The sequence below is a fragment of the Siphateles boraxobius genome, unplaced genomic scaffold, assembly GCF_051911475.1.
Source record: "Siphateles boraxobius isolate OS27281-9 unplaced genomic scaffold, OSU_SipBor_1 25, whole genome shotgun sequence".
Lineage (NCBI taxonomy): Eukaryota > Metazoa > Chordata > Actinopteri > Cypriniformes > Leuciscidae > Siphateles > Siphateles boraxobius.
In genome coordinates, this window is record NW_027508866.1 from 34,677,255 (window position 1) to 34,692,362 (window position 15,108).

Sequence of the window (15,108 nt, forward strand, 5' to 3'; positions counted from 1 at the left end):
TAATTAAGTAGCTATGATGACGTAGCTTAATGTTCTTCCTGAAGCGTCGAATCACGTATCCTAATTATTCAACAGCCAGTCCTTTACGTAATTAATATTCATGAGAGCGTTCACTGCTTCGTTCAACATTTCATCGCAAGCACATAGTTAAGGTTTTTTTTTTAGTTATAAAAAACGTAATGTGATGTGTTATAAGCTCCAGCATGTAATACTAGAATCTGAGCGCAAGAAGGAGACGGTTTCACGTCAGGAAATTAGATATTGTGATTGACAGCTGCGTAGTTTCACTTTCAGTTACCTATGGGATTTCGCGCGCAGGTTCGTTCGAAACTTTTTTGTCCGCTGAATTCGAATGTAAATTAGATACATTGTATCATTGTTTTTCTTTCCTTGTGACGTCTAAAGTTCGTAAGCAGTGCTCATGTGTGTTATTGATAACCAAATTGACAAGCGCATATATCCAAAAGAAAGCTGATCTTAAGCTTCTGTTTTCATCATGCTCTTCTCCCAGTCTTGCGGCTTAAACTGCCTTATATTTGCCATTTTATTCTGTGTTCTTTTAACTGGCAACCATGGAATGACTGTCAACACGGACACAAATGTGTTGCCTTTTCCCTGGGACAAGATGAGGTTGCCAGAAACAGTGAAACCCCAGCACTATGAGCTCCTGATACACCCCAACCTGACCTCGCTGACCTTCACTGGTGTTGTCCAGATCCTCTTAGAAGTAGAGCAGGACACCAGAGCCATCATCCTCCACAGCAAGAACCTTCAGATCTCTAAAGCACAGCTTTTAGAGTCCAGACATCATCGGGATCTTCAAATCAGTGAGTTTGAAGCCAATGAACAGATTGCACTCTTCGCTGATGGCTACACATTTGAGAAAGGAAACCATTTGGTGCATTTGGAGTTCTACGCCAACTTATCAGACAGTTTTCATGGCTTTTATAAAGGCAGATACACCACGAATAGTGGAGAGGACAGGTATGGGAACCACGACATTAGTGCTTGTGTTTTGATTAACTGGTAGTTTTGAAGATTAAAAACCCCTCAAAAAATATATTTCTCTCCCTACAGGATGATGGCGTCCACTCAGTTTGAGGCGACACATGCTCGAGCCGCCTTCCCTTGTTTTGATGAACCTGCGTTCAAAGCCAACTTTACCATCCGCGTGCGGCGAGAGTCGAGGCACATTTCCATATCCAACATGCCTAAGGTACACATAACTAAACCTTTATGTTAAAAATCTGGGTATGATCTTTATGGAGCAGGTCACATTGGATTCAATGTAATTCACCAAAATCACAATGAAAAAAACAAACAAAAAAATGGGTATAATAGTTCTCATACACTACAAATAAATAAGCATGAGAACATATGAGATTTTTAAAACTTTTTTTAAAAACATTTTTCACAAACTTAATTTTATAAACAGTATTGTAAATATTTTCAACACGAAAAGTGTGGAAAAGCACTTATTGTGCTCAAATAGTAAGCTGTCATCAGAATGATTTGGTTTAATTCCCTCCCAGAAGCGTCTCACATAATTGCGTTCACAAACACCAGCATCCGAACGCAGGAGAACATGACAGCGTATATTACATTTCGTAAGTCATTTATGATGTGGGATAAAAGAGCCACAGTTTCATCCCCGGTTGCAGCAACTTCCATTTTTACTACACATACCAATTTCCCAGAAAGTGATGATTTTGTTCTCCTGAACACATGGGATGGAAACGCTGCTTTCTTCGCAAATGTTATGCAATATTCCAATTTTGCACATAAGTGGAATTCGCAACTTTGAATGGAAACAGTTACTGTCATTCATTAATATTGAACTCAGTGATTTACTTTTCAGACTGTTTCATGTAAATGTAAATGATTGAAAGATTATTTTATCCAATAGCTGAGAACTGTAGAGCTGTCTGACGGGCTACTGGAGGATCATTTCGACACAACGGTGAAGATGAGCACATACCTGGTGGCCTTCATCATCTGTGATTTCCACTCCATCAGTAAAAAAAGTCAGCATGGAGTTGAGGCAAGTCAATAACATTGCCAAAAGCTTTATAAATGCACTTTGCAATACACCCAGACCTGAATAAAACTGTGGTTTCACACCTCATAACCTGAATCCTAACGTAGATATCCGTGTATACGGTTCCTGAGAAGATCAGTCAGGCGGAATATGCTCTGAACACCGCCGTCACACTGCTAGACTTTTATGATGATTATTTTGACATCCCGTATCCACTTCCCAAACACGGTGAGTGTGAAAGTTAAGCAGTCACCATCTTTACTGCTGTTGAAAATGGCATGCATACTTTAAGTATCCAATCTGGCATGAAATAATGCAAAGCTGTAATCAGTATATTTATAGGCTTTTTAGGACTTGGCTGTAATTATCTTTTACTTGCAGATCTTGCTGCGATCCCAGATTTCCAATCCGGTGCTATGGAGAATTGGGGTCTGTCGACATACAGAGAGTCCGGTTTGCTATTTGACCCTGAGAAATCCTCTTCCTCTGACAAACTGGGCATTACCAAAGTCATCGCCCATGAACTAGCCCATCAGGTTGATATTTCTGTTACTAATTTAATCTTTCACAAAATATATTTTGTTGATGCCTATATAACTGTACATCACCCTGCTTATTGCATGACTACTTAACAAATAAATGCATAAATGGAGATTATTTTAGTATGTGAGAAGAAAGAGAGATATATGGGAACACTTCACAATAAACTCTCATTTGTTAACATTAATGTATTGTCTAACGTTATCTAACAACAAGCAATATATTCTTACAGCATTTATCTTTGTTAATGTTCATGTTCACAGTACATTAACTAATGCTAACAGATGCAACTTTTGATTTTAAAAATGCATTAGTAAATGTTGGGATTAACATTAGCTAAGATAAATGAATGTTGTAGAAGTATTGTTCATTGTTATTAATATTAACAAATGAAATTGTAAAGTGTTACCAAATAAGTGATATTGGAGACATGAAACTAGCAGAGATATATAGGATATCATTTGCCTGGCAGTTTAGCTTCATTATATAAAAATATTTGACTACTGAATGATGTAATCGATGGCTAATCATTCACATCTGTTATCCAGTGGTTTGGAAACCTGGTTACAATGCAGTGGTGGAATGACCTGTGGTTAAACGAGGGCTTTGCCAAGTTCATGGAGTATGTATCTGTCAACATCACCCACCCTGAGCTGCAAGTGGTGAGACCACGTATCTTTACATTTAATACAACTATCTAATAGTTGAGCTTAAGTCATAAGCTGTGGTTATGTGAATACTTCACACGCGGGGCATTTTAACATAATTCTGTGTGTATTTGACCATTCAAGTGCACAAAGCTGTGAAAGAGAACTGAATACAGGATTGCATGCTGTCTGAGAGGTTGGCTTTCTGCGCGTGCGAGAAACACACTAACCTATTTTCATGGCTTTACTCCTTTTAACATCAAGCATTACACATCCTGCACTTTATGTTTTCTTTGATGCATGTTTCTTTATCAATTTAAAATGTCAATAACATTACTATTGCTGTGCTATGTACATACGTACATACGGCATTAAAAACCAAAATCTCTAGGATAGACACTTTATATCGTCTCCACCAGTGATGTCCGACCTAGGAAATTGACATCTGCATCCTTTATTTAAATCTTATGAAAAATATGTTAATTATTTTTTAAGCATTAAATATTTGTAAGCATATAAAATGTTATGAAAAATATGTTAAAAGATTTTGTAAGCATATTATTACATAATTACAGTGTGCTTGGAAGTCGATTGTTTTATTTGTGTTTGTAACACAATGAAACATGCCAAATTGTGAGGACTTCACTTTTGGCCAGACTGTCATACAAAGAAATTATAAACACATGCGAAAAACAAGGGTTTTTTCTATGCTTTTTTTTGTTGTTGTTTTTTGTAGCTGTAGCTGTAGTTTGCCTTTTTTGCCAAATAATTTAGTCAGATAAATAACCAAGTTTATTTTTTTTGTTCTTCCTATAAACAAAATCAAATATTTTCCTCATAATTTAATGGTTTACTCGAACTTGTAGGCACATTAAAAACAAATGTCCCCTCCGCACATAACTTGCAGCCTTCATTGTATATCATCACACTGCCCAGCCCTAGTTGAGATTGTGCTATGGTCATTTCAACAGAGTCTGACTGATATGTAACTATAACAGAGCTGATATTATTCAGTGTCTCTGTTTTAGGATGATTATTTCCTGGAGAAGTGCTTCACCGCCATGTCAGTGGACTCTTTAATCTCCTCACACCCCATTTCCACCCCAGTGGAGAATCCTGCGGAAATCAGCGAGATGTTTGATGACGTTTCCTACCGAAAGGTACACAAGCACTTTATATATCTCTAATAGCGGTCGACTGCTATGGATTTTTTAGATAGGTTTTTTGATGCTGATACTTATATTTTAGAGAGTAGGGTGGCCAATTAAAAAGCCGATATATATGATATTACACTATTTAAAGGTACAGTATGTAACTTTTGGCCCTCTAGCAGTAAAAAAAAAAAACCCTGCATTTTTACCAAAAGTTAGTAAACCGTTAATTTTAATAACATGCATAAACATTGCTATAGTGAAAATCTGATTTATTTAACATATTTGCGACTTTAGAAATAATTTTTATTGAGCTTAAAAAATAAATCTGTAAAAAACAAATTTAAGCTTTAGCAACTTCTTGATTCTGTTATCGTTTTATGTTCACATCAGGTGCTGGTATTCTCAGCCCTGTCAAAATAAAAGTTCCATCTCTGTCAAAATAAAAGTTCCATCTCTGTCAAAATAAAAGTTCCATCTCTGTCAAAATAAAAGCTGATTCTGACACTTAGTGACCAAACAGAAAAACGTAAAAATGCTAAATATTGCCAATGACGATATATTGGTTGTCCATTAATCTCTAAAAGCCTTTACGTGAATAATAAGTTGTAATATGTCTACTGGTTGTTCATCATCTCTGAAGGGAGCGTGTATCTTGAACATGCTGAGGGATTTCCTGACCCCAGAGGCTTTCAAGTACGGTATTATAGACTACCTGAAGAGACACAGCTACCAGAACACCGTCAATGCTCACCTCTGGGAGAGTCTTACCAATGTGAGTGACCTCTGTTGGTTCCTGTGTGTGTTCTCCAGCACTCAAAGCAGCTTACACCAATGCTCTTGAGTCCAAACGCATTTCAACCTTTTCAGATCTGCACTTCTGATGGACTGGACTCGGGGAGACTAAAACTCGATGGATTCTGTTCCAAAATTAGGGCTGAATCTCCAGCTTCTGTGAGTGCTGCATTAAATAATATAATATTTTGCAATCATTTATCGTTTTTTTAATTCATTTTTAAAGGAATGTTCTGGGTTCATAGCAACATTTACAGCATCTATATGATATGATAAAATATACTATATGACAATATATTATGTGATATGATATATGACATGATATATTTTATAATGTGTTATATATTACATTTATATTTTATAGTTTAGAATATATGACGTCATATTTTATAAGAAAATAAATGACGTCATATTTTATAAGACATGACATGATATATTACATATGATATATGACATGACATGATATACAGGTCCTTCTCAAAGAATTAGCATATTGTGATAAAGTTCATTATTTTCCATAATGTAATGATAAAAATTAAACTTTCATATATTTTAGATTCATTGCACACCAACTGAAATATTTCAGGTCTTTTATTGTTTTAATACTGATGATTTTGGCATACAGCTCATGAAAACCCCAAATTCCTAAAAAAATTAGCATATCAAAAACTTAGCATACCATGAAAAGGGTCTCTAAACGAGCTATTAACCTAATCATCTGAATCAACTAATTAACTCTAAACACCTGCAAAAGATTCCTGAGGCTTTTAAAAACTCCCAGCCTGTTTCATTACTCAAAACCGCAATCATGGGTAAGACTGCCGACCTGACTGCTGTCCAGAAGGCCATCATTGACACCCTCAAGCAAGAGGGTAAGACACAGAAAGAAATTTCTGAACAAATAGGCTGTTCCCAGAGTGCTGTATTTAGGCACCTCAGTGGGAAGTCTGTGGGAAGGAAAAAGTGTGGCAAAAAACGCTGCACAACGAGAAGAGGTGACCGGACCCTGAGGAAGATTGTGGAGAAGGACCGATTCCAGACCTTGGGGGACCTGCGGAAGCAGTGGACTGAGTCTGGAGTAGAAACATCCAGAGCCACCGTGCAAGGGCGTGTGCAGGAAATGGGCTACAGGTGCCGCATTCTCCAGGTCAAGCCACTTTTGAACCCAAAACAGCGGCAGAAGCGCCTGACCTGGGCTACAGAGAAGCAGAACTGGACTGTTGCTCAGTGGTCCAAAGTACTTTTTTCGGATGAAAGCAAATTTTGCATGTCATTCGGAAATCAAGGTGCCAGAGTCTGGAGGAAGACTGGGGAGAAGGAAATGCCAAAATGCCTGAAGTCCAGTGTCAAGTACCCACAGTCAGTGATGGTCTGGGGTGCCATGTCAGCTGCTGGTGTTGGTCCACTGTGTTTTATCAAGGGCAGGGTCAATGCAGCTAGCTATCAGGAGATTTGGAGCACTTCATGCTTCCATCTGCTAAAAAGCTTTATGGAGATGAAGATTTAATTTTTCAGCATGACCTGGCACCTGCTCACAGTGCCAAAACCACTGGTAAATGGTTTACTGACCATGGTATTACTGTGCTCAATTGGCCTGGCAACTCTCCTGACCTGAACCCCATAGAGAATCTGTGGGATATTGTGAAGAGAAAGTTGAGAGACGCAAGACCCAACACTCTGGATGAGCTTAAGGCCGCTATCGAAGCATCCTGGGCCTTCATAACACCTCAGCAGTGCCACAGGCTGATTGCCTCCATGCCACGCCGCATTGAAGCAGTCATTTCTGCAAAAGGATTCCCGACCAAGCATTGAGTGCATAACTGAACATAATTATTTGAAGGTTGACTTTTTTTGTATTAAAAACACTCCTTTTATTAGTCGGATGAAATATGCTAATTTTTTGAGATAGGAATTTTGGGTTTTCATGAGCTGTATGCCCAAATCATCAGTATTAAAACAATAAAAGACCTGAAATATTTCAGTTGGTGTGCAATGAATCTAAAATAATGAAAGTTAAATTTGTATCATTACATTATGGAAAATAATGAACTTTATTACAATATGCAAATTTTGTGAGAAGGTCCTGTATTTTATAATATATTATATGATATATGACGTGATATAATACATGATATTATATTTATGGCATGATATGTTATATGATGATATTATCTGATTTATATATTATATGAAATGATATGATATATATGACATGATATGATATGAACCACAAAACAAATAAATGATTCAGTTAATGTAATAAAACAATCCTGTTCTAGCTGAAATGGCATTATATGATATGTAATATGTTATTTTATATATCAGGTCATATCATTTCATAATATAACATATGAACCACAAATAAAATAATTCCATTAATGTAGTAAATCAATCCTTTTCCTGCAGAAATGGTTCATGGAGGACAGTGTTGACGTTCGAGCCATCATGGACACCTGGACACTGCAGGAGGGGTTTCCTTTAGTCACTGTGGAGGTCAAAGGTCAAGAGGTCATCCTCAAACAGGAGCGCTATCTTAAACGAGAAAAATCTTCAAAGACTTCAAAGTATGCATGATACATACTAAACAAAGATACCATGTGAAACAACACACTGTGCAACAAAAACTATTCAAACAGTATAATGCTTTAAAAATAGTTTGTTACGGCATTCTGATCAAATAAGAAGTAAAAAAGAAGATTAGGGTTGGGTATCATTTGAATTTTAACGATTCCGATTCTGCTTATCGATTCTGATTCTTATTGATTCCTAATTTCGATTCCAGTAAGGTAAAAAAAAGTCTTGTTCTAAGTCTTATTGCAAAACATTTTATTATAGCTGAATATCATGAACAAAAATACACATGAACTTTTGCCAGTGGTTTAAAAATACCATAGCAAAAACAACTATCCTAACTAATATAAATTCAAAGCATTATTACAGACAAGTAAACACTCAGTTATTTAAAAAGACAAATAAAAAAATTAGCAATCACTCAAATAAATACAACTGAACAAAGATACAATTGAAATACACCGTTTTAAGATTTTCATGTATTCAAGTACACAAACTAATTAAATATAAAATAAAACTGCACATTATAAATAAAATATTGGTTACATTACAAATATTGTTACTAAAGTTATTCAGTCAAGAACAGCAAGTGAATTTTCTCTGTCTTTTGTTGTTTGATTAACTTTATTATTGAGATAGCAGTGGGAATATTAGGCTGCTGTCGTTTTAAGAGCTGCAAGAACTCCAATATACTGTTACACATGTGTTTTCTTTGTTCCCTGTTTATGTTCACTTAATATAGCAATAATAGCAATAGCACATAAGCAATAATATTATTTGTTGTTGGTTATTGATTTCTCATAGTACGTCAAGCTTCCTGTGGCAGGTCCCTCTGACTTACATCACCAGTCACAGTAGTGCAGTGCAGCGATTCTTGCTGAAAAGTGAAAAAGGTGTGTGTCACGACATCAAACTTAAACTAACCCAACTTTTTTACCTTCCCAGCATGTTGTTCAGCGTATGTTGAGATCTGACTGTGTGCCTCCAGATGTGCTGTACCTGTCAGAGAAGGTGGAGTGGATTAAATTCAATGTGGACCTGCGGGGGTATTATATTGTACACTATGAGTCGGGAGGCTGGGACGCTTTGATCAATCAACTCCAGCAGAACCATACAGTGTTCAGCAGCAACGACAGGGCCAGTCTCATCCACGACATCTTTCAGCTGGTCAGGTGAGGGAACTTCAAACAGCATTTGCAATGCATTGAATTTCTGTAATATGACACTTTGGATTAAATGGAACAGATGGAACTGGATACATATTTTGAATGTTCCAATCCAGTCTGACTTGTGATCTATAATGCGGCCTGAATCATAATCTTACACTGTTCGTCTGGCCAAAGGAGAATTCAGCGACTGAGCCTGGTTTCTCCCAAGGTTTTTTTATCTCTCCATTCTGTCACCTGGTTTTTGGTTCCCTGTTTTGGTTACTTGCTTGACTTGCTTGAAGAAAAAAGAAAGAAAAAAAAACTTCCAAAAAAGAAATGGCTGAATCGTGCTCAGTGGACGAAGTGCAGACGTTCCTCTCGGAGCGGATAAACTACAACGATCAGTCTATAGTCCCACCCACTAATAAATTAACTAAATTAATAACTTTTTTACAACAAAAATAAACCAACACTGAACTTACTTAAGCTGGACTATGACACTGTTTTCTTCTGTTTTCACTGTTTTTCACTGGACTATGACAATGCATCTTTGTTGCATTATTTTCCTGTTATCTCTGTAAAGCTGCTTTGTAATAATCTGCATTGTAAAAAGCGTTATATAAATAAAGCTGACTTATCTCGACTTGACTACTGCAATAATGTTCAGTATGTTAAAAAATAACAGTAAAGCATGTTAACCTGTTCCATTTCACCCAAAAAACAAAACAATGAACTTTTAAATTATCATCACATGACGACTTTAAAATATATAAAATCAACTGTTGTTAATGGTATAGAAAGATGCTCAAACACACTTTTCAAGCAAAACATTTGACAGAAATCTTCATGAAGATAAAAACTATTTGTGTGAACTAGAGGAGAACTGACTTCATATATCTACTAAAAATCCCCTAAACACCAGCTGATTTGAAAAGATTGAGACTTGTGAAGAAATGTGACGTTAATGAAGAGATCCTTCAGCATTTGAGCACATAGACACTTGATTCGAGGTTTTGTTATCTAAAGAAAAATTATATTAAGACATTTAAATTTGTGTCACTGCAGACCCAGTTGATTCATGTTCTTGCTGGAATATGTTGGTCTTTCCTTCAGCATAGAGAAAGTCCCACTGGATAAAGCTCTGAATTTGAGCTCGTACCTCAGTAAAGAGTCTGAGATCATGCCAGTGACGCAGGGCTTCAACGAGCTGGTGCCGCTTTACAAACTCATGGAGAAGAGAAACATGGAGGAACTGGAGAACCAGATGAAGGTAGTGGTTGCAACAATGATCAAGGACTGCAATGTTTTGGATGTTAAGATACTTTCTGGTGACAGAAATGACAGAAATATATTACTATTGTACAATAGAATGTACTTCCCAAAGTAATAATAAATAAAACATTATTTTTTAAGGAATGTCAAACAATATCACTTTTCGTCCAAATTTTAAACTTCTGTTGTGGAGCACTTTGCCAAAAAATGAAAGGAATTGTTCAAATTTCATTTGATTACATTTTAAAACATTTAATTGTTGAAGTTTTATGCGCTCATTTGATTATCACCGTTTAATGATATAATACATTAGTATTAATTAAAAGACAGAATCCCAAAAAAATTAAACAGCAACATCACAGAATTTTTTTAATAATAAAACACATTTCATAGGGCCCTATTATTTATAAACTAAATTAAATTAAATTATTGAATTGTTAAAGTTTTATGAATTCAATTGATTGGACATCCTTTTTGGTTTTTAAAAATTAAATTGAACTATTAAAACAGAATCCAGAAAATGTTGACTGGAAAACTGAAATTTGGGAAAAATAAATAGTATTTCATAGTGTACTATATTTCAAGTTGGTGTTTTTCTGTTTTAACAGGGTCATTTAGTGAAGCTATTCCAGACACTGATTGACCGTCAGCACTGGTCTGATGATGGATCTGTATCCGAGCGGATTCTCAGGAATTATCTGCTGTTGTTTGCCTGTGTCCGCCGTTACCCGTCCTGCGTCAGCACCGCCACTGAACGCTTCCAGAAGTGGAAAGAATCTGATGGCAAACTGTGGTAAGAGTTTGTTTGATTCACAGAACATCCACATTATATATTCTGCATACTATTTTAATTTCATTTATATGGTTTGTTTGGTTCAGGCTGCCTGCCGACGTCAGTTTGGTGGTCTACACTGAAGGAGCGCGCACGGATGAAGGTTGGGACTTCCTGTTGGAGAAATTCAAACAATCCACCTCACCATCGGAGAAGTGGATGATTAAAGCCGCCCTCGCGTACACACCATTAACTCACAAGCTTCAGTGGTGAGTCTGGATACATGAAGCTGCTGAGGTGTCACATGACATTTTCAGAGTTCATGTATTCAGTATGAGTCATTAATGAAGATCGAAAGGTCAACATTTTTGGCAAATTTATCTGAAAAGATCTTCACTTTAAAGTCAAGCAAAAGCATGATTCATTTCTTACCTTTTCCATCCCGAGTCTCATTAAGGGGGTCCTATTATGCTTTTGTACATCTTTCTTTAGTGTAATGTTGCTGTTTGAGCACGAAAAAGCTCTGCAAAGCTCCAAAGTTATTCTGTATATCAGTGTTTCTGATACGCCTGAAACGCCTCCATTGTAGTCTTGAGTTTCTTCCGGGAACAAACATGTCATAATATTCCTCATTTGTGACCATGGATCACAGAACCAATCACAAGTAGAACGGGTGGCAATAGCCTGCGTGAACCTGCTTTATGCTGTGTTTTTCTTGCTCATTCTGTCTAGGCTCTTGGAAAGAAGCATTGAGGGAGAGATAATGAAAACTCAAGACCTGCCGTCACTGATCGTCACTGTCAGTAAAAACCCAAAAGGCTTCAAACTCGCCTGGGAGTTCATGAAGACCAACTGGGGGAAACTTGTGAAAAAGTGCGTTGCAGATAACTGTCTGAAACATTATTATTGCTTTCATATCTACCTGAAGACCTTATTATATGATCAAATAAATCTTACATTCTTATGACAAATCATGGCATGATAGATAGTGAATATTAGTGGTGTATTGAATCTAAATCCTGATTTCAGGTTTGATCTGGGTTCATCTGCAATATCTCGCATGGCGGTTGGAGTGACCGATCAGTATTCCACCAGAGAAATGCTTGATGAGGTACTTTAGATTGATTTAGATAGTACTTTAGATTGCCATTTTGGTGACTTTTACATATATTTTCCTGCTTAAAGGTGCATTGTGTAATATTTAGGAGGATCTGTTGACAGAAATGCAATATCATACACATAACTATGTTTTCAGTGGTGTATAAAGACCTTACATAATGAACCGTGTTGTTTTTATTACCTTAGAATGAGCTATTTCTGTATACACACACCGCGGGTCCCCTTACATCGACATGCGCCGACATGTTTCTACAGTGGCCCTAAATTCGCTAAAGTCAGTGAATAAAACTGACACAATGATGAACAAGTAACAATAATATGAGCTATAACATCGTTTTACTGAATAATCAAGGAAACCTAATTTCTTAATTTATCTTTGTAAAGGAACTCATTGCTGAACTGGCTTCTCTCTGCTGTCTCAGACGAGACACATTTTCCTGTCGGCCACCGATGGATGCAATTCGCAACCTCACCACTAGATTGCGCTAAAATTACACAGTGCACCTTTAAAGTATGAATGCAAAATGAGCACATACAGTATAGTCCAAAAAAGTTAAGGATATTGTTAAATAGTGACAGCTCAAATATAAATTGAAACATTGTATTATTTATAGTCCATTTTTTTGTTTTTATTCCACACCATGTATTTAAAGAAATTCATTTTACTTTTGATAAACATGATGAAAACTAATTTACTCGTATCAGTGATATATAAAAAGCTGTTTTGTTTTATATAAAGATGGTCATATGATCTTACAAATCATGGTCGTCAGATTATATCTGGTTAATGCCATGCATAACCAAAAGCGGTGAAAATCCAAGCATATGAAGCAGTTGTTTGTGTTGTTCCTGTAGGTTCAGACTTTCTTCAGTTCACTAGCGCAGGATCAGGGCTCTGGGCTCCGCAGCATCCAACAGGCCCTGGAGAAAATCCAGCAGAACATCCTCTGGATGGACAGGAACATCCCACTACTGAAAGCCTGGCTGGACATGCAGTCAGTGCAGGATTGAGTCCTGACAACTCTACAGACTTTTGTGTGTGTGTGTGTGTGTGTGTGTGTGTGTGTGTGTGTGTGTGTGTGTGTGTGTGTGTGTGTGTGTGTGTGTGTGTGTGTGTGTGTGTGTGTGTGTGTGTGTGTGTGTGTGTGTGTGTGTGTGTGGAAGTGTATTTGACTCTGCTCTGATATCATGATGTTAAACATGAACATTTGAATTGGCTGTAATAAAATGTGTCTAAAGATGTGAAACGTTCATGCAAAATATCAACTTAATTTAAGTAGTGATGCACTGATTATTGTTATTTATTTTTTACAGGAACCCAAAAACTGAAATGAAAGTTTTCATTTATCCAAACTCTAAATAGAGTCTAATTGATAATCAGTTAATCAAATTTAATAATCAACACTCAAATTAAACAAGAGTCGTAAATAACCATTTAAATGGCAGAATTTATTAGGCTGGGCATTGACACAAATTTCACAATTCAATTTAGATTCACAAGCTTGCAATTAAATTTCAATTCTATTCGATATCGATTAATTTGTGTATGCATCCGGTGCCATAGATGTCAATTATTCTTAAGGCAATAAAAAATCTCTCAACTAATGTTGTAAAATAGGAAACGCATCAATTCATACATTACCATAATAATAAAGGTTTGAAAAAACTGATTTCTATACAAATAGAAAAGTTTGAAATTAATTCAAACATTAAAAAGTGAAATAATTATTGCTTCGAATCCAATTTGGGTTATTTATTACAAATGTTTAAACACCTGGAAAAAATACTGTTTTTCAGGACAGATTTACTCAAATACATTTATTATTGAAGAACAGGTTAAGTAGAACAGGCTTGGGCTTATATTTAGCAAAATGCTCCTCTATAGTTATTTTTTCCAGTTGACCAACGAGATCTGGACGCTGAGTGGCTTTTCTGAGGTAAATGTAACGTTACGTGGCGTCCTCCTGAGACCCAGGAATAAACTTTTGTACTCTATAGTGGACATTATATTTTAATGAATTTCTCTGACACCATTCATCTCAGTTTAAGTCTGGATGTCCTGTAAAGAGCACATTCACATTCAGGGCTTTTCAGAGATACCAAATGTTTGGACGACAAGTTTCACCATGAAAACAACTTCTCCTTGGTCTTTTACACTGACAATTTAGTGATCAAATTTAGCACTCTAATGGAAATATAATCATATTTTTGTGATGCATTTTCAAATTGTTGTAATAAATTAATATCTCAGGAAAAAATGTTATGTAGTTTGATTCAAAACAGGGAATTTCATACATGTAGAGGACACAAGGAGTAAAATCAAGTTGATCAGGCATTTTGAGAGACACAAGTGAATTACTCCCATTATTAAGCATTCTTTTTTCATTACATGTTGTTGCCCCAAGAACACATTAATATGATAATTAGATACAGTGTATATATGCATTGCATAGAATGGGAATGGCATTTATGGCCATGTTTACATTTCATTAAGTAAAATGGTATATTAAATCATTCTGTTATATCTTTCATAACATATTTGAGAATCATATTTAAAGTTTGGTTAAAAAAGCTTGAAGCCTAAAAATGGATTGCTGAATGAAAGAAAATGTCTTTTAATTTTCTTAAACAACGGTGTCCTGCAGAGAACATAGCATAATTTTCTTTCCCAAAAATGTCTTTATTCCATTTGTTTCTTATGCTCCAAACTATGTAATGACATTTAAAAAACAAAACAAAAAAACCCCGACAAAATTCACAAAACGTTTTTCTGGTTCTCAGGAGGATATTATTGTTTACAAGTAATTTGTATTACCGTTGAAACTGGTTGAGCGACTGCACGTCACGAGACGGATTTCAATAAGTTGTTGTGTATCTTTCAACATGCCTTCTTTAATTCATCCATGTTTATTTCGTGCTTTAAATATTAAAGAAGAGATTTGATCACGTGCCGCTTGAACTGAGACACTACAGTGATTCGTCACACCACATTAAAGAGCGCCAAAATGGTAGGCCTATTTATTGTTTGAATTTGAAATCCTAGTTTCATATCAAA

General features: G+C 36.1%; 1 protein-coding gene across 1 annotated transcript; it reads left to right on the forward strand.

Annotated features, from left to right (window-relative positions):
- Positions 1-31: 31 nt before the first annotated feature.
- erap1a (endoplasmic reticulum aminopeptidase 1a) lies at positions 32-13,300 on the forward strand. The gene is made up of 18 exons (XM_077243716.1): positions 32-984; positions 1,078-1,216; positions 1,907-2,041; positions 2,146-2,266; positions 2,420-2,574; positions 3,127-3,240; positions 4,254-4,385; positions 5,020-5,151; positions 5,247-5,330; positions 7,578-7,735; positions 8,547-8,635; positions 8,731-8,914; positions 10,004-10,160; positions 10,771-10,955; positions 11,042-11,203; positions 11,667-11,807; positions 11,964-12,045; positions 12,909-13,300. Exons 1-18 carry the CDS (start codon positions 497-499, stop codon positions 13,062-13,064), a joined length of 2,814 nt encoding a protein of 937 aa, XP_077099831.1. The 5' UTR covers positions 32-496; the 3' UTR covers positions 13,065-13,300.
- The last annotated feature ends 1,808 nt before the right edge of the window (positions 13,301-15,108 follow it).